The 26,131-nt window shown below is 37.0% G+C and overlaps 3 protein-coding genes across 4 annotated transcripts in view; 1 reads left to right on the top strand and 2 right to left on the bottom strand.

The window, feature by feature from the left end:
* LOC6035167 (tRNA dimethylallyltransferase) overlaps positions 1 to 20,296 on the top strand; it is a 270,808-nt gene extending 250,512 nt beyond the window's left edge. The window contains exon 8 of one of the 2 annotated variants that reach the window (XM_038249649.1): positions 20,182 to 20,296. In XM_038249649.1, the coding sequence (XP_038105577.1) occupies positions 20,182 to 20,262 (81 nt within the window). In that variant the 3' untranslated portion in view covers positions 20,263 to 20,296. The remainder of the gene's footprint in view (positions 1 to 20,181) is intronic. The other variant, XM_038249651.1, reaches the window with a different exon arrangement.
* LOC119765547 lies at positions 10,936 to 13,490 on the bottom strand. The gene is made up of 3 exons (XM_038249654.1): positions 13,359 to 13,490; positions 13,158 to 13,268; positions 10,936 to 11,324 (listed from the first exon to the last, which is right to left on the bottom strand). Exons 2-3 carry the CDS (start codon positions 13,239 to 13,241, stop codon positions 11,031 to 11,033), a joined length of 378 nt encoding a protein of 125 aa, XP_038105582.1. The 5' UTR covers positions 13,242 to 13,268; positions 13,359 to 13,490; the 3' UTR covers positions 10,936 to 11,030.
* A 49-nt stretch (positions 20,297 to 20,345) lies between the features above and the next one.
* LOC6035092 lies at positions 20,346 to 23,608 on the bottom strand. Its single transcript, XM_001845272.2, has 3 exons — positions 23,346 to 23,608; positions 22,982 to 23,099; positions 20,346 to 22,926 (listed from the first exon to the last, which is right to left on the bottom strand). Exons 1-3 carry the CDS (start codon positions 23,441 to 23,443, stop codon positions 20,719 to 20,721), a joined length of 2,424 nt encoding a protein of 807 aa, XP_001845324.2. The 5' UTR covers positions 23,444 to 23,608; the 3' UTR covers positions 20,346 to 20,718.
* Positions 23,609 to 26,131: the final 2,523 nt, after the last annotated feature.

The raw sequence follows: 26,131 nt of genomic DNA, 5'->3' as shown, positions 1-26,131 counted from the left end.
CCTGACAGACCTCTGCGATGGTAGTCAGAAAAAGTCTCCTCTGTGTTGGAGCCTGACAGACCTCTGCGATGGTAGTCAGAAAAAAGTCTCCTCTGTGTTGGAGCCTGACAGACCTCTGCGATGGTAGTCAGAAAAAGTCTCCTCTGTGTTGGAGCCTGACAGACCTCTGCAATGGTAGTCAGAAAAAAGTCTCCTCTGTGTTGGAGCCTGACAGACCTCTGCGATGGTAGTCAGAAAAAAGTCTCCTCTGTGTTGGAGCCTGACAGACCTCTGCGATGGTAGTCAGAAAAAAGTCTCCTCTGTGTTGGAGCCTGACAGACCTCTGCGATGGTAGTCAGAAAAAGTCTCCTCTGTGTTGGAGCCTGACAGACCTCTGCGATGGTAGTCAGAAAAAAGTCTCCTCTGTGTTGGAGCCTGACAGACCTCTGCGATGGTAGTCAGAAAAAGTCTCCTCTGTGTTGGAGCCTGACAGACCTCTGCGATGGTAGTCAGAAAAAAGTCTCCTCTGTGTTGGAGCCTGACAGACCTCTGCGATGGTAGTCAGAAAAAGTCTCCTCTGTGTTGGAGCCTGACAGACCTCTGCAATGGTAGTCAGAAAAAGTCTCCTCTGTGTTGGAGCCTGACAGACCTCTGCGATGGTAGTCAGAAAAAGTCTCCTCTGTGTTGGAGCCTGACAGACCTCTGCGATGGTAGTCAGAAAAAAGTCTCCTCTGTGTTGGAGCCTGACAGACCTCTGCGATGGTAGTCAGAAAAAAGTCTCCTCTGTGTTGGAGCCTGACAGACCTCTGCGATGGTAGTCAGAAAAAGTCTCCTCTGTGTTGGAGCCTGACAGACTTCTGCGATGGTAGTCAGAAAAAAGTCTCCTCTGTGTTGGAGCCTGACAGACCTCTGCGATGGTAGTCAGAAAAAAGTCTCCTCTGTGTTGGAGCCTGACAGACCTCTGCGATGGTAGTCAGAAAAAAGTCTCCTCTGTGTTGGAGCCTGACAGACCTCTGCGATGGTAGTCAGAAAAAAGTCTCCTCTGTGTTGGAGCCTGACAGACCTCTGCGATGGTAGTCAGAAAAAAGTCTCCTCTGTGTTGGAGCCTGACAGACCTCTGCGATGGTAGTCAGAAAAAAGTCTCCTCTGTGTTGGAGCCTGACAGACCTCTGCGATGGTAGTCAGAAAAAGTCTCCTCTGTGTTGGAGCCTGACAGACCTCTGCAATGGTAGTCAGAAAAAAGTCTCCTCTGTGTTGGAGCCTGACAGACCTCTGCGATGGTAGTCAGAAAAAAGTCTCCTCTGTGTTGGAGCCTGACAGACCTCTGCGATGGTAGTCAGAAAAAAGTCTCCTCTGTGTTGGAGCCTGACAGACCTCTGCGATGGTAGTCAGAAAAAAGTCTCCTCTGTGTTGGAGCCTGACAGACCTCTGCGATGGTAGTCAGAAAAAGTCTCCTCTGTGTTGGAGCCTGACAGACCTCTGCGATGGTAGTCAGAAAAAGTCTCCTCTGTGTTGGAGCCTGACAGACCTCTGCGATGGTAGTCAGAAAAAAGTCTCCTCTGTGTTGGAGCCTGACAGACCTCTGCGATGGTAGTCAGAAAAAGTCTCCTCTGTGTTGGAGCCTGACAGACCTCTGCAATGGTAGTCAGAAAAAGTCTCCTCTGTGTTGGAGCCTGACAGACCTCTGCGATGGTAGTCAGAAAAAGTCTCCTCTGTGTTGGAGCCTGACAGACCTCTGCGATGGTAGTCAGAAAAAAGTCTCCTCTGTGTTGGAGCCTGACAGACCTCTGCGATGGTAGTCAGAAAAAAGTCTCCTCTGTGTTGGAGCCTGACAGACCTCTGCGATGGTAGTCAGAAAAAGTCTCCTCTGTGTTGGAGCCTGACAGACTTCTGCGATGGTAGTCAGAAAAAAGTCTCCTCTGTGTTGGATCCTGACAGACTTCTGCGATGGTAGTCAGAAAAAAGTCTTCTCTGTGTTAGAGCCTGACAGACAGACCTCTGTGATGGTAGTCAGATTAAAAAAATGAATAATCTGTGCTGGAGTTCTTTGCAAAAGCAGTCAGATAACAATCTCCTCGATAAAGGAACCCGACAGACTTTTGCGATGATTTTTTTAAATAACTTCGCAGAAGGAGCCTTATGGATTTTAGAAATATATTGTTCAGCAAATCTTTTCATTCAATTAAGGACCGTCTTTAACATCACAAAAGAAATTGACATAAGAAAATGAATAAATAAATTTAAATGTGAAAGTGAGCACTTTTTGGTATCCACAAATAAAGCAATATGTATTTTGGCGTTATGTCTGTGAACTACCTAAAAAATGATTTTAAATTCATCGAATAGGACTAAAACGGTTGTCACTTTATCTAACACTGGAGTGTCCTCTCTTGAAAGATAAACCTCTAAATTGAAAGACGTTAATGATTAAGTATTCCATATTGATAGTAGTTATGGTTAATTGTTACTTAAATCGATTTACTCAGCTGTGATACAAAAGTTGCTTGAAACCCAACATTATTTCACAGGGAAGTAAAAATTTAAGTAATCGTTAACATGAACATTACATTATTAGTTAAAAAAGGTAAAATAATTCACTTAATAATTAATTTGATGCATTTTTAAATAATAAATAAAGGAATGATCAATCATCAGAAATTCTTAAAATATAATTTAAAGTGTGAGAGCGTTGCGTCACAAGAGAAAATAATACAAATATTTAAATATTAATTTTGAATTCTCGATTAAATTTTCAAAAGGCCCTATCTGCATAGGAAACCTATGAGGGATAGGTTGTTTTGAAAATTTAATCTAGAATTTAGAAGTATGAGTGACAATTTGAGCAACGAAAAAAACATAATTTTAAAAAAACTAGGAAATATTTATATTTATTATATTAATTTTTATTTTTCAATGCAATATCTGTGATTTGTATCAAAATAGTTCAAAATCATTCATTAATTTCGATAGAAATTATATTTTAACAATGTATCATTTTATTGAGTTAATAAAACACTTTCAGAATTTTAGTAAAGTAAATATATCAAAATTAAATTAAAAGAAACATTATTTTAAAATAAATTATAGACACTTTGGGGTTCTTTAATCGATTGTACTTAATTATGAAACCAAACATTTTCAAATTACATAACAGGAGTTTATCAGCAAAGAAAAAGTTAAAATTTTAAATAAGAAAAGAAACCATTGACAGGGATCGTAAAGATCGTGATTATAAAAAATAAGTTTCTGTGAACAATCTACTCAAGTAATATATCAAAGTTGCTTGGAACCCATTTTACATTACGAGAAAAATAAAACCAAATATTTAAAAATAAAACATTAAAAAAATCTTTCAGCTGTTTTTAGGTAAGCAAGATACGTTTTGAAGGAATTTATGGTTAGGATATTGTCTCCACCGTGTTGGAGCCTGACAGACCTCTGCGGTGGTAGTTTGAAAAATGTTTCGCCTGAGCTGGAACCCTTTGAGAAAGTAGTCAGATTGCAATCTATACATCTATGCATTACAAGAATAATTGAACAAAATATTTTTTTTGTTGTTATCTGATAAGCACAGTAAATTTTGAAGGTATTTATAAATAAAATGACCTTAAACATTGTTTGGATCATGATTAAATGTAACATTAAATAATCTAATCTACGGTAATATCAAAAGTGCTTGAATCCATTCCTTTAGCTACTTTAAATACAATTTGAAGAGAAAATTAATTTGACATATAATAGAAATCGAATATAGTGGAACGGCATTTATTTCAATTTATATATTTTATTTTTATTGCAACAATTTACCACATGATTTTGTTTTATTCATTAGAATAATATTTTCTGAACTATGTTTTGTTTCAAGATAAACAAAAATATTATTAAGTAGACACAACAGAGAAAAAAACTATTCGGTAAAAACTATCGTTTGTTTGGTTAAAAGATCGCGTAAGTGAATATTAATAGAAAGTTCAAAATTTTTAATATAAAAGTTGAAAAATCTTGATACTACCATGCATTTACAGAACAAAATCGTTAAATCGGTAAAAAAAAATTAAGAAAGCTTTTGTGGCAAGAATAAACAACATTTGATTTTATTTTTTTATAAAAAAATGTATTTTGTGCAGCAAAGCACATTTTGAGCATTAATTGAATTATTTATCTTATTTTTGCAATTTGCTTCATTTATTGAGATTGCTTTTTAAGAAATCATCCTAAACTGAAATACGGACTATTTTTTATTTTATGAAAGTGTACCGGTACTGATGAAAACAAATTCTTTAAAAATATTACTGATTTTGCATTTTAGTAATTTTTGCCATGATTTATTAACAGTTTCAAAATTAGTTAAAATGCGGTAATTTTTGATACAATGTTAAGCGGTGTGTGTACATCAGAAGGAACCGGTCAAGAAAAAAATCAAATGGGCAGCAGTAGAAGCGAAAGCAAGCCAGATAGGGTGAAGAAAAGCCCCAAGAAAACGCTCCCTCTCCTTTGTTCTGCTGTTCGTAAAGCCTTCCTTTCCTTCCGATTTCCATATTAGCCTTTATATAAAAAAAAAAAGTTGTTTGTTTTAGCTGTACAGCTTGGTTGGGAATAAATTACAGAAAAGTACAGATAAAAATATTGAAAATGAGGAAGGAATAAGCTTGCTTGTAGATCCATTTTGGGTGTTTTTGGGTATTAATTACAAACATATACTTTTCGTCTCGACTGCATTTAATATTAAAATCAGTTTATGTTTAACTTCAAGTCCCGTCTGGTGGATCAATCGGACGTGGCACTGGGCTGATCGATTTGAACTCCGTGGCGGGCGCACATAAATTCAAAGTGTAAATTTGAGTAAAAACAATATCTGTGCCTGTCATAGTTTTTGTTTCAGATTTTTTTTAAAATAAATTAAATATATTACCACATTGGATATATTTTTAGAAATATTTATTCTTTGTTTTATATGGTACACATGAATTTAAAACTTTAAAAACGCCAGGATTATGCTTCATTTGTTATTTAAGTCAGCAACATGTTAGATTTTTGAATTTAGAACACATTGTTTTATATTTCATATTCACAAAATGAGCATGAGCATGAGCATGAGAGACCACCCATGGTTGTCCTTCTCCGTTGCTGAACAGGACCGTAATAACCTGTCAGCACAACCGATCATACGCTTCAACGATCTGGTGATGTTTCTCTTATCAACAGCATGCATGAATGCGCTGAAAAGATAAAACATCAAGATCATCAAAACTAGAACTGCTGCAGAAAGGTAACAGTCGTTGGCCACCAACGGCGCCCGCCATGTCAGTTTGTAGATCTCGAGGGGATGGGACGGGAATGTTAGTTAGCACAGGCTGCTACCAAGGGTGGGTTCTATACGATATCCACACCCCCGCGTGTACCGGAAAACTACTTCTACTTGGGATTTTGTTAGTAGGGAAGGGTAATGGTCAGGATTCATCATAGAAGATGATGATGTGACCCAAATAATCGATAAGTTTTGTTTAATGGGGTGATGTATTATTCCCAAGGCAAGCAATCGGATGCTGCTGTTGAGACTATTCCCGTTTATTTGTGATTTATTTACGATTAGATGGATTATCTTAGGCAGCCGGCTGTGGAAAGATAAAACCACAAAAAATGTATTTAGCAGGTAAGATATTAAACTCCTCGTAAAATGTTTAGTTCGAGTGGATCATAGACGATTTCAAGTTTTGAATAATTATAAGAATAGCGACCGATAACTGATGAGTTACGAAGCTACAAGAAGAGCTTGGCAATCGTGTAGGAGAAATACTACATCGCGTAAACGATTGTGATGAAATTAAAACAATAACTGACACGAACTAAACCGGTGGCGTGCCTTCCGATCAACGATGATAAAAGAAGGACTTATGAAAATAAACCGATTCTATACAAATGTCTTTTGCACCGTGAAAATTTAATACATTATTTGAAAATTTATGCACAATTTACCCGACGCCGTGCCTTCTGATCAACGATGATATAGGAAGGGCTTTTAAAATCACAAAACAATTAAAAAACGAAACTATTGGCACTACGCCCCCCGGGGCATGGCCTTCCTCTAACGTGGGATTTCTGCTCCAGCGCCTCTGACGAGACAGGAGAAACCGGGACCGACGTTTTACTTCACCATCCGATAGAAGCTCAGTGGATAAGGCGGGAATCGAACCCGCGTCTCATAGCATCATCGGGATCGGCAGCCGAAGCCGCTACCCCTGCGCCACGAGACCCATTGACAATTAATGTAATCTTAATTAAAGCACAAAAAAAATCACTGAAAGAAAAAAAAAATGACGCACGAAACACGAATAATCCTGCAAGGCGTGCGCGCTGCCCCACCAACAAAAATTGACTCAATTCGAAAAACCTGGAAAATAAATTGATAAACATTAAACGAACTCATTCATACAAACGCTTACATACCACCTATGACACCAATAAAATCCAAAATACTTTCTTACCTAAATACTTTTGAATACATTTAAGAAATATCATATCACAAAAACATCGTGTATTTTGCTTTTGAGTTAAATGATATTAAGTTTAGTTTTGAGAGTCAGGTGAAATTATTATTGTTTTGATATGATTGAAACGAGAATCATATTATTTCGAACTCGTATTCCGTCGACGACACTAAAAGTTCTTTCTTAGACAGCCGGCTGTGGAAAGATTGAACCAAAAACAAAATGGGATTTCTACAGTATCAGATCCAACTAAATACAACTTTAAGTTAAATGATTTGGCGCATTTCCTGCTTATAAATGATTAGATATTGTACCGACAAATTCGGTCTCGCGATGCGTACAAATCAAAATATCAACTACCGCATCTATGTTATATGATAAAAGAACGCGTTTACGCAGCAAAAATAAAAAAGTTGATTTACCCTGATCCGCGGAACATACAGTGTACCAAAATCGAGAAAAAATAAATAAATAAATACGGAAGCTTATCGTGAACTTTCGTCTGTTCGTCTGGCAACACTGCAGAATTGTCTTTCTTTCGATCTCTTACAATCACTCTCTCAACCTCTCCATCTTACACACATATTCAAACACTCAAGCACACTGACTCGCACAAAAAGAGCACAAAAGGAACGCGCGAACCGATACTAAAAATTTGACCCCACCGCTGCTCGAGAGCCTCTACCGAGAAGAACACATTCCCTCATCTACGCTTCGTTGTTGCCCCCATCACACGCCACGCAACTTGTCCGCCGAAAGAGCGCTTTTCTACTCCCGTATGTGTCCACTCTCTACTGGTGAAGTCACCAACACCGATGCAGGGTTATCGCCAAATGAGCACAAACACTCCTACTCCCTCTCGCAACAAAACTCACGCACACTATTGGCATTCAAAATCATACACACACATCCAACAAAGAACGGACTCACCGGATTCAAGAAATATGACGGTTCCCGCTGATAACCTGACCACTTTCTCCTCTTCGTGGCCAGCATTTCGGCCGTTAGGGCACCAGCACATTCCATGCAGCTCCGCTTTCTCGGTTCTCCAAAAACCGAAGGAGACTGGAACGTGTCATCTTTGCACCAAAGTGAGCACTTCCGGGCCGGTTGTGCGGCAGCGACCACTCAATATAATGCCACCGGAAGGCCACCTAAACCGAAAGCAAGGTGCCCAAAACGACGCACACACACCACCCAAACACCGAGTGGCAGACTTGGGACGCACCAACACTGAATCTCCGTGCCACACACACATTAAAACTCTTCGCTTTTGCTGCCGTTTCAAACTCAAGTAGCCATCTTGAAGTCGTTCGTCAACCAAATTTATTTCCACGAAAATCTACTTTTCTACTTGGGAAATTGGACAAACTCCAACTTATTTCCACACAAATAATACACTCGCGACGATTAAAACACTTTTTGCGGCAGTAACTTTTAAATTTCACCGAAAAAACGCATCCCAATTCGCGAACCGTTTTGGCCGACCTAACCACACCAACCCAAACTTTTCGCCTCTTTATATTTCATATTCACAAAATGATAATAAAGAAAAATAATTTGATTCCATTTAATACGAAATGTTTAAAAAAAAATGCTTTTGAATTTGAATTATTATTTTTTTAAATCGTGTTGTGTTGTTTCAGCAATGTTTGTAAAATTTGCTTTTTAATTTTAAATTACATAAAATTTAAAGAAAATCAGGTAAACAATCACTAATCTCGTATTGCATAAAAAAATTGATAAACCTGCGTTTATTTGAGAAATATTTGTGGTTTTTGTTTTTCTCCTCGTTTTTTTTCTTTTTCTTATATTTTCAGGTGTTTTAAATTTTCAACCTCATCAGTGCATTCCATTTTCTACAACTCCTGCGATCGGATGTCAGTCTCTTGGACAACATAGATGAAACATTTCGAAGACTGCGCTTTCGTATTTAGATCAGCATGAAAACAAAGTCGAGGAATCCGACGAAAATCTTTTAGGAAATAAAAAAAAAACATTGATTAATTTAGCATTCATGCAATTTTTCTGTTAGGAATTATGATTGATATTCGTCATCTTGAGAGTAGAAAAGAGGGAGAATGTAGGGATTATGGGTTGCAGGATTGAATATGTAATAAATTATTAAATGAGTATTTATTATAACATTGATATAAATCATAAATAATAGTTAAGAGCGCAACAAAAAGTGCGCACCTTCATGAATATTGCCTTGTTAGCTGATTGCGGATGGAGTGCGAGAGCGCGCTAGCGAGCTGCGAGAGAGAACAACAAGCGAGAAAACAACGAGATTCGCGCGGCTGGCGAAAGAGAGAATGAAGATTGTCAAATCAGTTTTGTGGTTAATTTCTGTGGAATAAGACGTGTTGTTTGTTAATTGCAAAATATCTGTGTTTTTATTATAAAAGAAAGTCCCCGATCACGACATAGGTATCTAATCTAATCTAATCTAATCTAATACAAACGTAGCCAGTCCGATGAAAGCATGCTGGAAAGTCTTGTGATTAGATTACGCCGCAAGCACTTTTCTTGTCAATATTAATAATTGAAGTACATCCGAGAACACCCGAAAATGTATTACAAAAATTAAAGCGGCCAGCCCTACTACGTTGTGTTTACCGCAGAGAGGATTCTGAGAACGGATCACATTTCAGAGAATCTACAGGGGAGGAAGGATGCGTGGACATACCGTACCAAACGCTCCGATTTATGATTGCATGTTTTGTATGGTGTGTCTAGTGTGCGGTTAAACAATAATATATAATACAAATATAATATAAAATAGAATATAATGTAATTGGAAAGTCCTCACCAAGTTCCTCGATGATGCTGCTTTTCCTATTTGAGTCGTTCCTCTCTAGACTCAAAGATAAGATGAAGCGACGTTTCCAGTGCTATCTTGCGTCACCGGAAAATTAGCGCAACAGCTACACCCTTCGATCACGCTAATTTCGCTATTTTTCACGTTTTTCAACCCGTTTCGTATACACCGTCGTCCAATCAACCAAACCAAATTTCCAAAACTATTATTACACTCATCTCCCCTAAACAGCAGAAGTCTGCCACGAATACAAAAAAGTCTGCAAATCGACGGTAAACACACTGGTCAAAGTGACGCTTGTGACGTTCGTTCGTTTTGACATTTTGGCTCTTTTTTCCGCACACGTTCCCAGAATCAAGATGGGACGGGAAAATTACGAAACCGAATGATCGGTGCAGTACAAAAACCAAGAACATATTTGGACACATTCTAAACAACAACGAAACGCCTTTTTTTAACTCATGCAAATTTCCAGCCTGCGGTGTCATCGTCCAACCAAATATGCACTCCGTATTCGGCAAAGTTGTAGGTATGGATAAGAACTACACTGAAAAAAATTATACAAGGTCAAAAATTTGTTGGTGATTTTTAAGAGCGAGTTTTCACCAATGTGTAACAGGTCGTATCGATGTGCTCCGATTTGGATGAAACTTTCAGCGTTTGTATGTCTATACATGAGATGAACTCATGCCAAATATGAGCCCTTTACGACAAAGGGAAGTAGGGTAAAACGGGCTTTGAAGTTTGAGGCCCAAAACACATGAAAAATCTTAAAATTGCTCGAAATTCCGTAAAACTTCAACAATTTCCTCTCTCTCTCTTTTGCATTCGAAAGGTCTTTTGAAGCACTTCAAAATGTGTCATAGACATCCAGGATTGGTTTAACTTTTTCTCATAGGTTTTGCAAATTACTGTTAAATTGGATTTTTTTAAAACCTTAATATCTTTTTGCAACAGCCTCCAACACCCATACTCCCATAGGTCAAAAGTTAGGAAATTTCATGGACTATACGCATACGGTAATAACTTTTTGGCCAATCGCTGTAAGTTTGAAGTATTGGAGTTGCAAATTTGATTTGAAAAATAACTAAATAAAACATTTTTTAAAAAGGAAAAAGATCTTATTGCTTATTGCGAGATAAAATCACGTTTCTCCATTGCTGTGAATGACAGGAGATTATTGCCGCCTAACTACCGCAGTGTAAAAATCAGCAAGTTGAACTGAAATTCTGCGTTGATTTGGCTGTCAATTTGATTTGTTTTGAATATTTTCCAAAAAGTCAGCTGAAAACTCAAGGCAACCTTTGACAACAGCCAAAAATTTGTTCTGCGGTTGTCATGCGGCTGTCATGCGACCATTATCTTGCGGTCGTATCACCCCTGACTGAAAAGTCCGTCGGACGTCCGTCGTTTGTCGTCCGTGCATTCGTACGACGTCGCACAACAATGTCGTGCGACTGTCGCGCAAATGTCATACGTTTTTGCACCAAAATGTCGTATTTGTCGTGCGATCGATAATCGAAAATGTACGACATTGTCGTACGACATTCGACCGACGTCGCACGGTTTTGTTATTTAGGATGTCGTGCCATTGTCGTGTGCTGTCAATTCTAATTTTTAGGTTATGTTGCAGTTAAAAACATGTGGTTTTGTTTTTATTTATTTTTTTTATTCAGACGCACAAAATTTCACAATAATATTAGCTTTTTCACTCAATTAAACTTTCGGATCGCAGATTCTTCTCAAAATTCCTTGATTTTCCTTGACCGCAGCTTCGGGCTTGGATTGGTGTTCTCCTGGCAGCATTTTGGTGCTGGACTTTTGATCCCCGACGAGCTGATCAAAGTTGTACAGGGATGCGAAGACAATCTTGGATCTCCGACGAATTGATCGTCGAATTGATGGCCACCGGAGTACGAGACAATGTGGGTTTGTGGAGTATGCGTACGAAACAACGTGGCTGCTTCCGTGGGTTCTACGGATGCAACGCGGGACCACACGTGGACGGCAGGATCTGATTGGAATACGTTTGTTGCCTGAAAAAAAGATGCGTCAATCATAAATTGGCAAGCATTTATAATTAAAATTCAGATTTGAATAATAATAACATGAAAATTTCAAGATACTAAATTTCAAAAAAAATCCTCAAAAATAAAAATTGCATGACTTTTTAAAAGTTTAAACATCTATAAAAAAATAATAATGAATGTATCTTAAAATTTTAAAATGCATAAAACGTGTTTGAAAATTTTAAGAAATTTAAAAATGCTAAAAAAAATAATGTTCTTATGCTTGAATTTCAAGATTTCAATTTTTTTGAAATTCAAAATTCTTTGAAATAGTTTATGAACCGTCATCAGAGGAGACATTCTGTCATCAGGGGTGAGATTGGGTCAAACAAAAATGCTGAAATTTGTATGACCCAATCTCGCACCCCACACTCAATGGAACTATATAACTTTAATTTTTTAGGATTACAGAATGTTAAAATTTTAGAAAATATCAAATGTTACGAATTTTCAAAATATTCTAAAATTCTTAAAGTTAACAAATATCAAAACATAAAAAATGTAATAAAAATAATCTAATCAAAAATTTCAAAATTCTAAAATTCTAAAATTTCAAAAATCTAAAATTCTAAAATTCTAAAATTCTAAAATTCTAAAATTCTAAGATTCTAAAATTCTAAAATTCTAAAATTCTAAAATTCTAAGATTCTAAAATTCTAAAAAACTAAAATTCTAAAATTCTAAAATTCTAAAATTCTAAAATTCTAAAATTTTAAAGTTCTAAAATTCTAAAATTCTAAAATTCTAAAATTCTAAAATTCTAAAATTCTAAAATTCTAAAATTCTTAAGTTCTAAAATTCTTTAACCTTAAAATTCTGAAATCCATAAATCATCCAATGCAGTTCACGTAATTTAAAATTCTTAATATTTGACAGACCAAATTTCAAAAAAATTAACATTGTATAAACCTTAAAATACTGCAAAAGTTAATAGTTCTTAGAGTTATTCAAAGATTTCTGGAGTTTTAAGAAGTCTTAGAATTTTTAGGATTCTAGAATTTTTAGACTTTTGAAATTGCTAATTTTATAATTAATAGAGTTTTTCGAATTTTTAAAATTTTAGAAATTCAAAATATAAAGCTATAAAAAAATTTGATTGTTATTTTATTTTTGAATTTTTTGAATTTCAAACTCATAATATTTAGAATTTTGGATTTTGTTTTTATTTCAAGTATTTTAGGAATATAAGAATTTTAATTATGTTAAAATTTTACAATTAAAGTAATTTAGAATTAAAGAATTTCAGTATTTGAGGTTTTTTTTTTCAATTGCAAAATTTAAATATTTTAGATTTTCAGATTTTTAAAGGGAAATGTTTTGAGAACTTTAAGATTTCGAAAATTTTATGAATTATTAGATTCTATAATTTAAGAATATTAAAAATTTACACAATTCCATGAAGTAATAATTTTTCGATTGAATTACGATGTAAAACACAGCTGAAAGGAACACCAAAACACTGTTGTGAACCTAAATGATCTCACTGTAACTTGATTATTTACAAATATAACAGAATTGAATTAAATTGAACACTATTCCATGAATTTAAAGAAATTTTTACTCTTCGAATTCTTGCATTCTATAATTCTGAAATACTAGAGTTTTAAAATTGAGAATGAAAAACTTTAGAATTTTACAGTTTTAGTGTTTAAGATTTTTAAATTCTGGTAATTTAGATTTTTCTTTGGTTTGGAATTATTGGGTAAAAACGTGGATTAGATAACAATTTTGATGTTTTGAGGTTTTGAATTTAATACAATTTCACACAAACACACACTTCGTTTCTAAAACATGACTCACCAGTTTCATCAGGTATGTGCCCCAACCTCCCGCGGAAAGTAAAACACCAACCGCTACCTCGATCGCAAACCGGTTCCTTCCCATCTCGTCTTCCGCCACGAAGACCGAAATCTGGAATAGAAGATACTTTGATTCGGTCACTCGCGCACCCCGGCCGGAACATTTCGGCAGCAAAATATCACAATCTAGAATTAAACTTACCTATTATCCGTCGAAAATCGTCCAAAATCTTCGAAGCTCGTAAACCAAATCCCAAAAGGAACGACAGCTGGTTCGATTCGGTTGCAATCAAGTCCGAACAAGACACGGAACAAGATCAACTGAAGAGAACTGTCAAACTATTTGCGTCGACGAAAATCGTGACGTCCCTGTTTGAAAAATGTCGCACGTCGTACGAGTTGTCGCACGGTTTTGATTTTACCGTTTCGATATCGATTGGTCGAAAGGACGACAAACGTACGACAAACACTCGACATGCCCGACGTTGTTTTTTCCATCGATTTACCTTCAATTCGACGTCGATTATCGTCGACGCAAACAGTTTGACAGTTCTCTTCAGTTGAACTTGTTCGGACTTGATTGCAACCGAGTCGAACAAATTGTTGTTGGTTTTAGGCTTTGGGAGGATTTTGGCCAGTTTAAAGGTAAGTTGTGTTCTAGATTGAATTTTTTCTGCCGGAAAGTTCCGGCCGGAGTGGGCGACAACCGAATCAAATTGTCTTGTATTCCAGATTGCGGTCTTCGTGGCGGTATAGGAGGAAGAGGAGGACGGGAAATATGGATTACTCGGCGAGCCATTCCGGAAGACGGGACGGGAAGGAACCAGTTTGCGATCGAGGAAGCCGTTAGTGTTTGGTGTTTTACTTTCCGCGGGAGGTTGCCTCCATATCTAATGGAACTGGTGAGTCATGTTTTAGAAACGATGGAGGAGGTGTGCTGGGAGTGCGATTGGATGATCGAAATTAAAAATTAGATGAACATCAGAAATTCTTAACTTTTTAATCCAATAATGCTTAAAAAAACTTCAACGCTGATTTGATTTGATAATTGTAAAATTAAATTATAAAGTTTTTTATTCTTAATTTAAAATTCTAGCATTCCAGAACTTAAGAATGCAAGAAATTGAAAATTCTTAATTCATTTAATTTCTTGATATTGTGCAAATTGTTAATATTCTTGAATTATACAATTCATTAATTTAAAATTCTCAAAGTCTTCAAATATTAAAAAAAATGAACTCTAAAATATGAAAATTTTAAAATTGACAATAATTTAAATATTAAAATTCCCTAATTCTTAAATACAAAATTTTTCAATTCATAAATACTAAAAATCTAACATTATAAAGTTCATAAATTCCCAAAACGTTAGTCGCGCGAGTTGAAATTTTGAATTCTAAAAATTATATGTTCTAAAATTCCAAAATTGTAAATTCTAAAAATGCTAAAATTCAAATAATTTATATTTTTAAATAAAAATTATCAAAAATTCTATTTGTTATAAATTCTACGCATTTTAAAAATAAGTAAGTTTCTTAAAATTCTAAAAATTAAAAAAATCTCTTTTTTTTGCACATCTTAAATTTTTGATAATTTTAAATAAAACAAATTTCAAAAATTCTAAAAATTTAAAAAAATAAAAAAAAAATACAGAAATTTTACAAAATATATTTTTTAAATTTTAAAAATGTTCAAGTTTTTATTTCTTTTAAATATTTTAAACTTTTAAAAATTCTTTTAAAAAAATCTAAAAAATCTTAAATTTTAAAATTGGAAAAATTTAAAATCTATTAACTTTTGAAATTTTTTTTGGTCTAATGAAAAATAGGAGTTAAAAATATCACGAATTGAAGTAAATGATTTTGGTATTGAGGTACTCTCCAATTTTAATATTCAGAAAATTAGAATTTTCGAATTTTCGAATTTTCGAATTTTCGAATTTTAGAATTTTAGAATTTTGGAATTTTGGAATTTTAGAATTTTCGAATTTTAGAATTTTAGAATTTTGGAATTTTGGAATTTTAGAATTTTCGAATTTTCGAATTTTAGAATTTTAGAATTTTAGAATTTTAGAATTTTAGAATTTTAGAATTTTAGAATTTTAGAATTTTAGAATTTTAGAATTTTGGAATTTTAGAATTTTGGAATTTTAGAATTTTGGAATTTTAGAATTTTAGAATTTTAGAATTAGGAGGAATTTTAGAATTTTAGAATTTTAGAATTAGGAGGAATTTTAGAATTTCAGAATTTTAGAATTTTAGAATTTTAGAATTTTAGAATTTTAGAATTTCAGAATTTTAGAATTTTAGAATTTTAGAATTTTAGAATTTTGGAATTTTAGAATTTTAGAATACTAGAATTTTAGAATTTTAGAATTTTGGAATTTTAGAATTTTAGAATTTTAGAATTTTAGAATTTTAGAATTTTAGAATTTTAGAATTTTAGAATTTTAGAATTTTAGAATTTTAGAATTTTAGAATTTTAGAATTTTAGAATTTTAGAATTTTAGAATTTTGGAATTTTAGAATTTTGGAATTTTAGAATTTTGGAATTTTAGAATTTTAGAATTTTAGAATTAGGAGGAATTTTAGAATTTTAGAATTTTAGAATTAGGAGGAATTTTAGAATTTCAGAATTTTAGAATTTTAGAATTTTAGAATTTTAGAATTTTAGAATTTCAGAATTTTAGAATTTTAGAATTTTAGAATTTTGGAATTTTAGAATTTTAGAATACTAGAATTTTAGAATTTTAGAATTTTGGAATTTTAGAATTTTAGAATTTTAGAATTTTAGAATTTTAGAATTTTAGAATTTTAGAATTTTAGAATTTTAGAATTTCAGAATTTTAGAATTTTAGAATTTTAGAATTTTGGAATTTTAGAATTTTAGAATACTAGAATTTTAGAATTTTAGAATTTTGGAATTTTAGAATTTTAGAATTTTAGAATTTTAGAATTTTAGAATTTTAGAATTTTAGAATTTTAGAATTTTAGAATTTTAGAATTTTAGAATTTTAGAATTTTAGAATTTTAGAATTTTAGAATTTTAGAATTTTAGAATTTTAGAATTTTAGAATTTTAGAATTTTTGAATTTTTGAATTTTAGAATTTTAGAATTTTAGAATTTTAGAATTTGATGATGAGATGATGATGCTGAAATTTGTAAACGTTTGATCATTAAATATTTTTAGAATTCTCAAATTTGGTACAATTTTTAAATAATAATAATATTGTCGGATTTTTTAATTATTTGCAGTAATTTGAGTTTTATACGTTTTTAAATTTAAATTTTTAAGATGTCTTCAATTAGAATTCTTTTTAAAAAAAACCAATTGATGCGCCATGGGTTTTCTATGTACATAGGACATTTTGTAAAAGTAAGCGAGAATAAATAAATTTAGTTTTTCTTTTATAGTTACAAAATATTTGAATATTACATATTTGAAATTGTATTGTTTTGAAATTTTATTATTATTATTATTGAATTCTGAATTTAATTTAGAAAATTCTTGCCAATTGTTGATTGATGTTATATTTTTTCAGGCAACAAACATATTCTGATCTGATCCTGCCGGAAACCATGCGTCCCCGTGTGGTCCCGCGTGGCTTCCGTAGAACCCAAGGAAGCTGCCTCTCGTACTCCGGTAAACATCAATCCGTCGGAGGTTCAAGATCGTCGCCAAGGTGTCGCATCCGGGTTTTGATCAGCGCGTCGAGGAGCAAAAGTCCAACACGGCCAAGATGCTGCCACGGCCGCCTCCAACATCAAGCCGGAAGCTGCGGTCAAGGCAAATCCCGAAGGAAGCAAAGTTGGAGAAGAATCGGCGATCCGCAAGTGAAATTAAGTGAACAAGTAAATATTTTTGTGAAATTTTGACAGTTGAAATAAAAAAAACAATAAAAACAAAACAACAGTTTTTTTCAACTGCAACATAACCTAAAAATCCGAACTGACAGCACACGACAATAGCACGACATTCTAAATAACAAAACCGTGCGACGTCGGTCGAATGTCGTACGACAATGTCGTACAATTTCGATCATCGATCGCACGACAAATACGACATTTTGGTGCAAAAACGTATGACGTTCGCGCGAAAGTCGCACGACATTGTCGAGCGACGTCGTACAATTGCACGGACGACAAACGACAGACGTCTGACGGACTTTTCAGTCAGGGGTCGAATTGAAAGAAAATCGATGGAAAAAACAATGTCGGGCATGTCGAGTGTTTGGCGTACGTTTGTCGTCCTTTCGACCAATCGATATCGAAACGGTAAAATCAAAACCGTGCGACAACTCGTACGACGTGCGACATTTTTCAAACAGGGACCGCGCGTGGACTCTAATTATAAACGCCCGCAGTAATATTTACCCTGTGATCAATACGTCAAATGCTGTATCAAGTAGGCGAAAACCTGTTTTACCCCTAATCCAACAAATTGTTAAAAAATATTTTAATTCATTCTAAACGGCATTTTTCCCAATCAAATTTACAACTCCCATACTTCTAACTAACGTGAAATTTTCCGAGGATTCCGAATATGACAAAATTGAGACCAAAAAGTGCCGCTATGGAAGCCTACAGGGCAAGAACTAATGTTGTAAAAAGTTTGTTATAGAAAAATCGAAAAACTATGAGAAAAACTGCGTTTGGCCAAAAAGTTATTACCGTAGGCTTATAGTCCATGAAATTCCCTAACTTTTGACCAATAGGAGTATGGTTGTTGGAGGCTGTTGCAAAAAGATATTAAGGTTTTAAAAAAATCCATTTTTAACAGTAATTTGCAAAAGCTATAAGAAAAAGTCAAACCAATCCTGGATGTCTATGGCACATTTTAAAGTGCTTTCGAATGCATCTAAGAGAGTTGGAATTGATGGAATTTTACGAAAATGCAAACAATTTTAAGATTTTTTTATGTTTTTTGGACCTCAAACTTAAATGTCCGTTTTACCCAACTTCCCTTTGTCGTAGAGGGCTCATATTTGGTATGAGTTCATCTCATGTATAGACAAACAAACGCTAAAAGTTTCATCCAAATCGGAGCACCTCGATACGACCTCTAGAACAAACCGAGCAATATTTACAAATACTTCCTCTTAAGTCAAGTGAGATACAAATGTAGCGTGACGGGACAACATCGTACAATGTGATCCTTTTGATTTTTATATACAAAAGTGAAGAACTCTGCTCTTCTAGTAAGTTTTTGGAAAAAAAAAAAACAATTTCTACAGTTGTTTCTAAAATGAAAAACAAAGATTTTGCTTCCTGGATCACCCAATTTCGTCAAATTTTGTTTATTTGACAGGTACTTCATTTCGTGACGGGACAACGCAGATATTTTGCAAAAGAGGGTTTTGCTCGCGTTGTCCCGTCACGAAATGAAGCAGTCTTGAAAATCTCTACTGACCGGCCAACTTTAACTAATTTGGGGTCGCTGAGCTCGAACATGACTCCTAGAATATTCCAAAATACTCAGGGAATGTGCAATCCAATATGGCAAAGCTAAAAAATGGAATTGCATTCCATGAGTACTTTAGAATATTATAAGGCTTATATTCGAGTTCAGCATCCCCAAATTAATTATATTTGACCTGTTGACTGCCTGTTACATTTCTGTAAAAAAAAAACCAATATTCTAGGTTCGCCATCTTGGCCGCCATCTTGAATTTCACATTTTCCGCATACTTTGAAGTATTCAAGAGGTCGTATCCGAGTTCAGCGATCCAAAATTAGTTAAATTTGACTAGTTGATTGAACTTAAAAATCCTTTTATGGTATTTTTTCCGCCATATTAGACGCCATGTTGAATATCTCGCTTCTCTTTGAGACCCAGGAAATCAACAGGCAAATTCGGATTCAGGAGGGTCGATTTAGTCTAGATTGATCAAAAACTGGCCTGTTACACGATTTGCTTCTAGACACGAGAAATGAGCACCTTTTTTTTCAACGCAAACTTGCGTCAGTCGTAACTCTGGTTCCTTTTGACCAATTTGCGATTTCTAATAAGCATTTTAAAGGGTTTTTCGAGTACGAAGGGAATCCAAAATATGATGCAAATCCGATTTCACGAACCTTTGCAAACTAAACAATTGTAATTTTTCGTGACGGTGAAATTTTGATAAAGTGCACCATTAATTTTTTTTAAATTAATGCCCATATTTGCCCACCTTTGAAAAAAAATATTTTTGAAAAGCTGAGAAAATTCTCTATATTTTGCTTATTGGAACTTTGTTGATACGACCCTTCGTTGCTGAGATATTGCCATGCAAAATTTAAAAACAGAAAAATCGATATTTCAGCAACTAATGGTCCGATTTTCAATGAAATATTCGTGAAATTTTCCGATTTTTTCGAACACAATATTTTCATATGTTTTTTTAAATCAAGACTAACAATTCAAAAGGGCGTAATATTGAATGTTTGGCCCGTGTTGTTGAATTTTTTGAATTTTCAGATATCATTTTTGACAGCTGCCAAATTTGTATGGAAATTTGTTTGAACAAATTTATTATGCAAAATGGCTTCTTTGGGCTTACCCTGGGTGCTGGTTCGCAAAACGGCCTCAACTTTGAACTGTCAATGTGGAACCAATTTACTGTTCGCCAAAAGTAGAGAGTATTGTTATCGATCATTAAAAACTGTTTTTTTTTTTTGCAAGCATGGAAAATTTGTGGCTTTTGGGGATCTAGAGTTGAAGTTAAGAAATCTAAGAAATTTGAGGCGAGATCGTCATTTTTACATCTAAGCATACATTTTGTCGATTTTTCCCATACAAACTTTACCTTCGAGTATAAAAAAGGGTAAATGTGGAGTCAAGTTTTGAGGCAAAGTCTCATATTTTGGGCACCCTAATGCAGGCTGATCCGAGGGCTGATCTGCTAACAAATGCAGGCAAACAAACAAAGTAGGCAAACTGTCAAAAAGTTTGTTCGCTTGTCATAGTCTGATACCTCCTTTAAAGATACTTTTTTTTTTTATTCACAAATGTAACCAATCAACTTTTTTTTTTGTTTTAATTTCAGAATCAACATTTGACGAGCGAGAGCATATCCAGCAGACCTTCATCGAATCGCTATTCGAATGTGACTTTCAAGCATCTTTGAAATCGTGAGAAACCAAAATTTAAAAGAATAAAAAGTGTATCAGAAACGGTGTGATAACAAAATGAATAAAAGATAAAAGTTACGTGTTTTGTTTGTTTTTATTAGACAATCCTTTATTTAAATATCGCACATTACTATCTAACGACCTAAACCTAGTGCAAGCTCTTTGAGTTTTCTTGTTGTATCATCCTTTATTTGAGTTTATTTTTGCTTCTTGATGAGTAAATTGGCAGTATTGGTTACTTTATTGGCTTCTATTGTGTCTTTCGTGTTATGGCAGTGTGTGTTAGATATCATCTGTAAATCGCTTTCCCCCTCATTCAGTCTCTGTATCACAAACAAATGCTAAACCTAACGCGGCATGAAAGGATGCTTTGAATAAAACTAAATTTCACTAAAACTAAAAAGAATTATTTTTCTCCTAGCAAAAAAAATGACAAAACTAACAAAAAAGCATTAATTCGGTGGCAACTGCACCTCCCCCAGCTTGCTCAAGTTGAGCAAACTTCTCCGATGCCTGGGGGATGCCGCAGGCATCGCCTGCCCCGCGCTCTGCCACCCGTTCGCGCCAAGATTCACGTGCGATCGGCTCGCGGGAAAGAAGCTGCTGCTCCGCTCAAACGACGCACCTCCCGCCTCGAACAACCCCCGTTCGCCAAACAGATTCCGGCGGGGCGATGGCGGCGGAACGGCTGGGAGGGTCAACGTTTGGTTGAGTCGCGCCGACACGCCGACGGGTTCGGAGAAGAGCGAGACGCGATCGAGGTCGATCGCGGGCATGGCGGCCGGTTCTTCCGGGGTGGGACGGCGCGTCATCGGGGCCGACTCGAAGCCGGAGCTTTGCGAGGAGGTGCGGGAGAGGAAGGGGTTGTTGTTGTTGTTGCTGGGGTGGGGTTCGGGGTCTTTGGACGGGGATTGCCAGTAGCCGCCGGCGATCCAGGACTCGGACGGGGTCGCGGTGAACTGGGGCGGGGAGATGGTTGAGGTGCGCTGGCGGAGGATGGAGGAAGCGGAGGAGGCGAAGCTTTCGTTGAGCTGGTCGACGTGGTGGGTGGCGAAGGGGTTGTTGACCATGGTGGGGTAGTCCTTGCGGGTGGTGGACATGCGGCCGCTGATGCTGAGCCGGTCGATGTCGTCGAAGGCTTCGCGGTCGTCCTCGGCGAGGAGGAGCTGGGTGGATTGGTTGATGGCGTTCATGGAGAAGCCGGTGAGCCGGCTGGAGGTGGTTCCGGGGAAGGCCGTGGTGAAGTTGTCGACGGAGAAGGAGGGGGCTTTGAGGAGGGAACCGAAGCCGGTTTGGTGGCTGGCGTAGGATTTTACGGAGGGGGCTGGTGGTGGGATTAGGGACGAGTCTTGATGGTGCATTGCGTAGACGCTGGCCATGGAGCCGCCGTAGTGAGAGCGCGGAGAGGTCGCGAAGGAGTCGAGCTCCAGGAAGGGTCGCATTGTGGACGCGGTTAGGACGGAGGGGCTGATCGATTTGGTTGTGTTTATGGAGCGGATCGAGTGGTCGATTCCTTTGTGCGAGCAGCGTGACGATTCTTGAGGAGGAATGGTTGAGGTTTCGTCCAGCTCGGACTGCGCCAACGATTCGTCCCCTTTCTGCTGCGAGTAGATCTTGTGGAAGCTTGAGTTGACGTTGTCTGTGGGGTCGATCCGGGGTTCCGTTTGCCCGACGCAACTCAACGCGGTCAGCAGGGCGATTGACGACAGGAACAGTTCTACCGTGGCCATCGTGGTTCCCTTGGTCAGTAGGAGTGTCGCTCCGGCTTCCGTTCGCAGGATCATCTCCAAAGCTCCGCAGCAAATCAGCACGATCAGTTTGACCTTCGGCACGCGAGACCGCACAGCAATAAGCATTCCAGCGAGCGAGATCAATGCCAAATTAGACAGGGCGTTCTGCTGACCATCGATGAGTTCCTCAACCTTGGCGGACGCCACCAGCATCTCCTCCAGCAAACTATCCGGGACTTCAGCCCTTCTGTAAGAACCGAACTTCTCCTGAATCACATTCCGAGCGCTCTCCAACTGGTCCAACCCATCCACCACAACCGGATGCTTCAGCGTGGCATTCCACTGGTCCACCAGCGTGTCCTTCATCGCCACCGCGTAAGAAACCACAATCAACGCCACATTCGCCACCACCGTTCCAAACACCGCCTCCAACCGATCCCGGCTCAACTCCATCCCCACTCCCCTCTCCCAAAGCCGCATCCCCAACAGCAAAATAATCCCCCCCAAGCAAACATTCCCCACCGTCCTCCTCTTCCGCAACCCATCCCGCTTCCCGTTCACCTCCATGTGCAAATCCAACACCTTCAACCCGCGGTTCCCGATCTGGGCCAGCTTCGCCCCCAGCACATTCCGCTTCACATCGTTCAGCGTCCGCTTCACAACCCGCTCGCACCGCCCACACAACTTGTACGCCTGCTCCAGCTGCCGCTGGTACTCCTCGACCTCCGCGTCGTAATTCTCCTCCACCTCCGGCACGAACGACGCCAGCTGGTGAATCTTCAGCTCCTGGTTCCGGTTGCACCCGAAGCACAACCCGTTCTGCGCCGGAAGGCGCGCCCGCCCCCCGATCATCTTGTCGTCGTCGGTGGCGTTCGAGCGCGGACGCGCCTCCCGGTACTGCTCCGGAATCTCGCGGTTGTAATCGCCGTCCTGCAAAAGCACTAAGTCAGTAAAAAAAAAGCTAAAATTCAAAGCAAAATCTCACCTCATTGAATCCGTTGTACTGCGTACAACTGGGACAGTGCCAGCAGTTGCCGCTGGCGTACGGCACGGAGGTGTCCGTGTTGCAGAACCAGCAGTTGACGCGCAGCGGAAAGCGTTTTCTAAAATTGAAAAAAAAAAAAACAAAAGTGTTAATTTCCGTCACAGAAGCCCTTTTCACCCCGCAGTCCCCAGCTCTAAAATGTCGATGCCGCCTTCGATTGGTGCACTTTTTGACAACCCCCTCACAAACTTGCAGGTACAGAATAAGCAAGGTTATGTTTACCTTTTTGGATTAGCTGAAAACAGGTTTTCAACTGCAAATTTCAAAGATATTCGCAATTTTCAAAAATAACCCTCTTACTTACCTCACGCTGAAAAACAGATTGACGAGAGCGATGGCGGCGACGAAGCCGAGGGCCAGCACCGGCACCACCATTCCGGTGACCAGCTCGAGCGAGTTCATTGTTTGTGTGGGAAGCACTGCAAATATTTCACCACCGTTCGCACATTTGGCAGTTTCGAGTTTTCGCGCACGAAATTATCACGGATTTTTCCGATTTTTCCAAACTTATTCTTCGGCGGAGCAAAACGCGCGTTCTGCTGCGATTTTTGCTCTTTTTGACCTTTTCGCGTGCGGCAAACGGCTGTCACTTTGACACTTGACGGCAAGGTTACTGTAAGGTTACTGTCTTACAGTAACCTTGACTTGACGGAGGGAGATAGCAGTACTGCCAGCGGTTGCGGTTGCAGATCTTTTGGATACGTGGCGCAGACATTATGATTGAATTCAACGACGGCGACATTTCAAATAGCGTCATGGTGATACTAACCATGCGATTTGAGGGATTTGAGAAAGAATTTGAATCTGCCTTCTGAATCGAGCAAAACTGGGATGGGATAAACAAAGAGATAAAAAACCTATTGTCAAACTAATGGTACGTTCGTTTGAACAGCCAGTGCGGCACTGAGTGCCACACTCGTCGGTGTTCAAACGAACATTCTTTTTCAGTGTGCATGGAACTCGCATGAAACTGAAAAAATATCGAGTGCGGCACTAGAGTTTCAGTTCCAAGATGGCGGCGAAACTCGTGCGGAACTAGCGCGAGTTTCTTCAAACAAACACTTTGACAGCTCTGAGTGCGGCACTCAGTGCGGAACTAGCCCTCAAACGAACGTACCATAAGCCGCTTTCAACATGGCCGCTTCTGTCAACCTCAACCAGTCCTTTCTTATGAGGAGAAAATGAGAAATATTGTAATTTGAGTTGAAAAAAATAAAAAAAAATTAAATCAATTTCACAAATGATTGTGAATTGCATTAAAACATTGATTATTATATTAATTGACTTATCAGAATTTTCATTTTAAAAAACAATACATTTCATGAATTGACTATTCTTTTGCCCATTTAAAACCATTGTTATTTTTTTGCGCGTTACATAGAAATGTCATCTAAACTGAACAATATTAAACCTGTGCTTCCCATGAAATTAAAATGTGGCGTGAAGAAACAACATCGTAGAACTGGATTTAAAAAGCATACAAAAATAATGGCCACAGTTTAGCCTATTTGATTTTTTCGCACTTTTTTATTTCAACACATTGCCACAAATTGAAAAGCAAATGGTACAAATTTGAATTTTTGCCAGCCATTTCTTTCGATTCTGACACCTTAGGACGTGCGACATATGGAATGTTAACTTTCTTTTTTCTTTGCCGTTGAATTCAACGTGCTCCTCTTTGGGGAACTGGGAAAGATTTATTTACTTTCTTTGCGTAGCGGGACAACGACAGGAGCAGATCTAAGAAAAAAACTCCCCTCCCATTTAATGACTTGAAGGGTTTTTAGGATTTTTTTTAGATCGAAGTAAGAAAACGCATTTAAATCGTATTGCATTTTTCACATCTAAATAAAAATTAAAAATCCTTCATATAAAAAAACACATTGAAAATTAAAGAAGTGAACATTTTTTGACTCATCTTTGATTTGCCAACCATTTCAAGTAGTTTGTATCCGGCAGCTCCTTTTGAACGGATCCACCGTAAAACGATGGAACATACACTCAGGATTCTCCACCCACGTCCAACCGCAAATTTTAACAGCCAAATTCAAAAAAAAAATCTGCGAGGAAAAACTAAACAACATTTCAACCAAAGAAAAAGTCATCCGCATGCTTGAGCACTGAGTTGAAAAACATCATCAAGAAAATTTGAATTGTCAAGCTATCTGAATCACAGATTGCTTGATATTTGTTTTCGAACACGAATTTTCTTGCAAAAAAAAACAGAAGAAGAATACAAACGTAAACACTCAAAAAGAAGACTCTATCCAGCCGTCCCGTCCCAGGTGGTGAACTCCAATAGAGTAATCTACGTGCGTATGTATTGCGTGTACGTACACGAAAAAAAAAGTGAGGTTAAATTTTGTCCGGCCAGCAAAATCAAATGGTGCGCTAGTGTGTGTACGCGAAACGTCATAAAGCTCTATATCAGTGTCTTGAGTTTGTTTATCTTTAGCTCTTTGGTCTGACAGGAGGATTGGCAGCCAAACCCACTTTGATAGTTTTGATCTAACACCTTTCTGCTGGATTTTGGCAGCCACACCCCCTTGGTTTTTCTCAGATGCACTTTTTTGAACATGGAAAAATATGCGTAAAACGGCAGTTAAATGTCGCAAAAAATTCGAATTATTTTAATTATTTTTGCTGGACAAGATTGTTAAATTTTGCTTTGATTGAAATTCAAAAAATATAGTAAAACAGCATTTTTTTTGTGTCAAAGATTTTTTTATAGTTTATTAAAGAATAATATTTAATGAAGCATAAAAAGTAGTTTCTGTGATTTTAACATACGATTTTCAGAGTTATTTTAACATTTTTTACGTTCCGCGAAATTTGCGTAAAAATTGTTGCTTTGAAATTGAGGTCCCCGTGAAATTTACAATTTTCGAGCGTGAAAATTTACTAAGCCTTATTACAATTTTTTTAAATCTGATTTTTGTAGGAGATATTTTAATTCTGAAATCCTTTAGAAATCTTAACTTCTTGGCAAATAAGGCTGGTACAAATTTTATTTAAAGTTTTTGTCCCCCCCCCTTCCCCCCCCCCTTCAGAGTTGGCGAGAAAAATCAGGGAGCAACATTTTTTTTTCAA

Source organism: Culex quinquefasciatus, chromosome 1 (assembly GCF_015732765.1).
Source record: "Culex quinquefasciatus strain JHB chromosome 1, VPISU_Cqui_1.0_pri_paternal, whole genome shotgun sequence".
Lineage (NCBI taxonomy): Eukaryota > Metazoa > Arthropoda > Insecta > Diptera > Culicidae > Culex > Culex quinquefasciatus.
The sequence above is the reverse complement of the archived record's forward strand: the minus strand, read 5'-3'. Positions and strand labels throughout refer to the sequence as shown.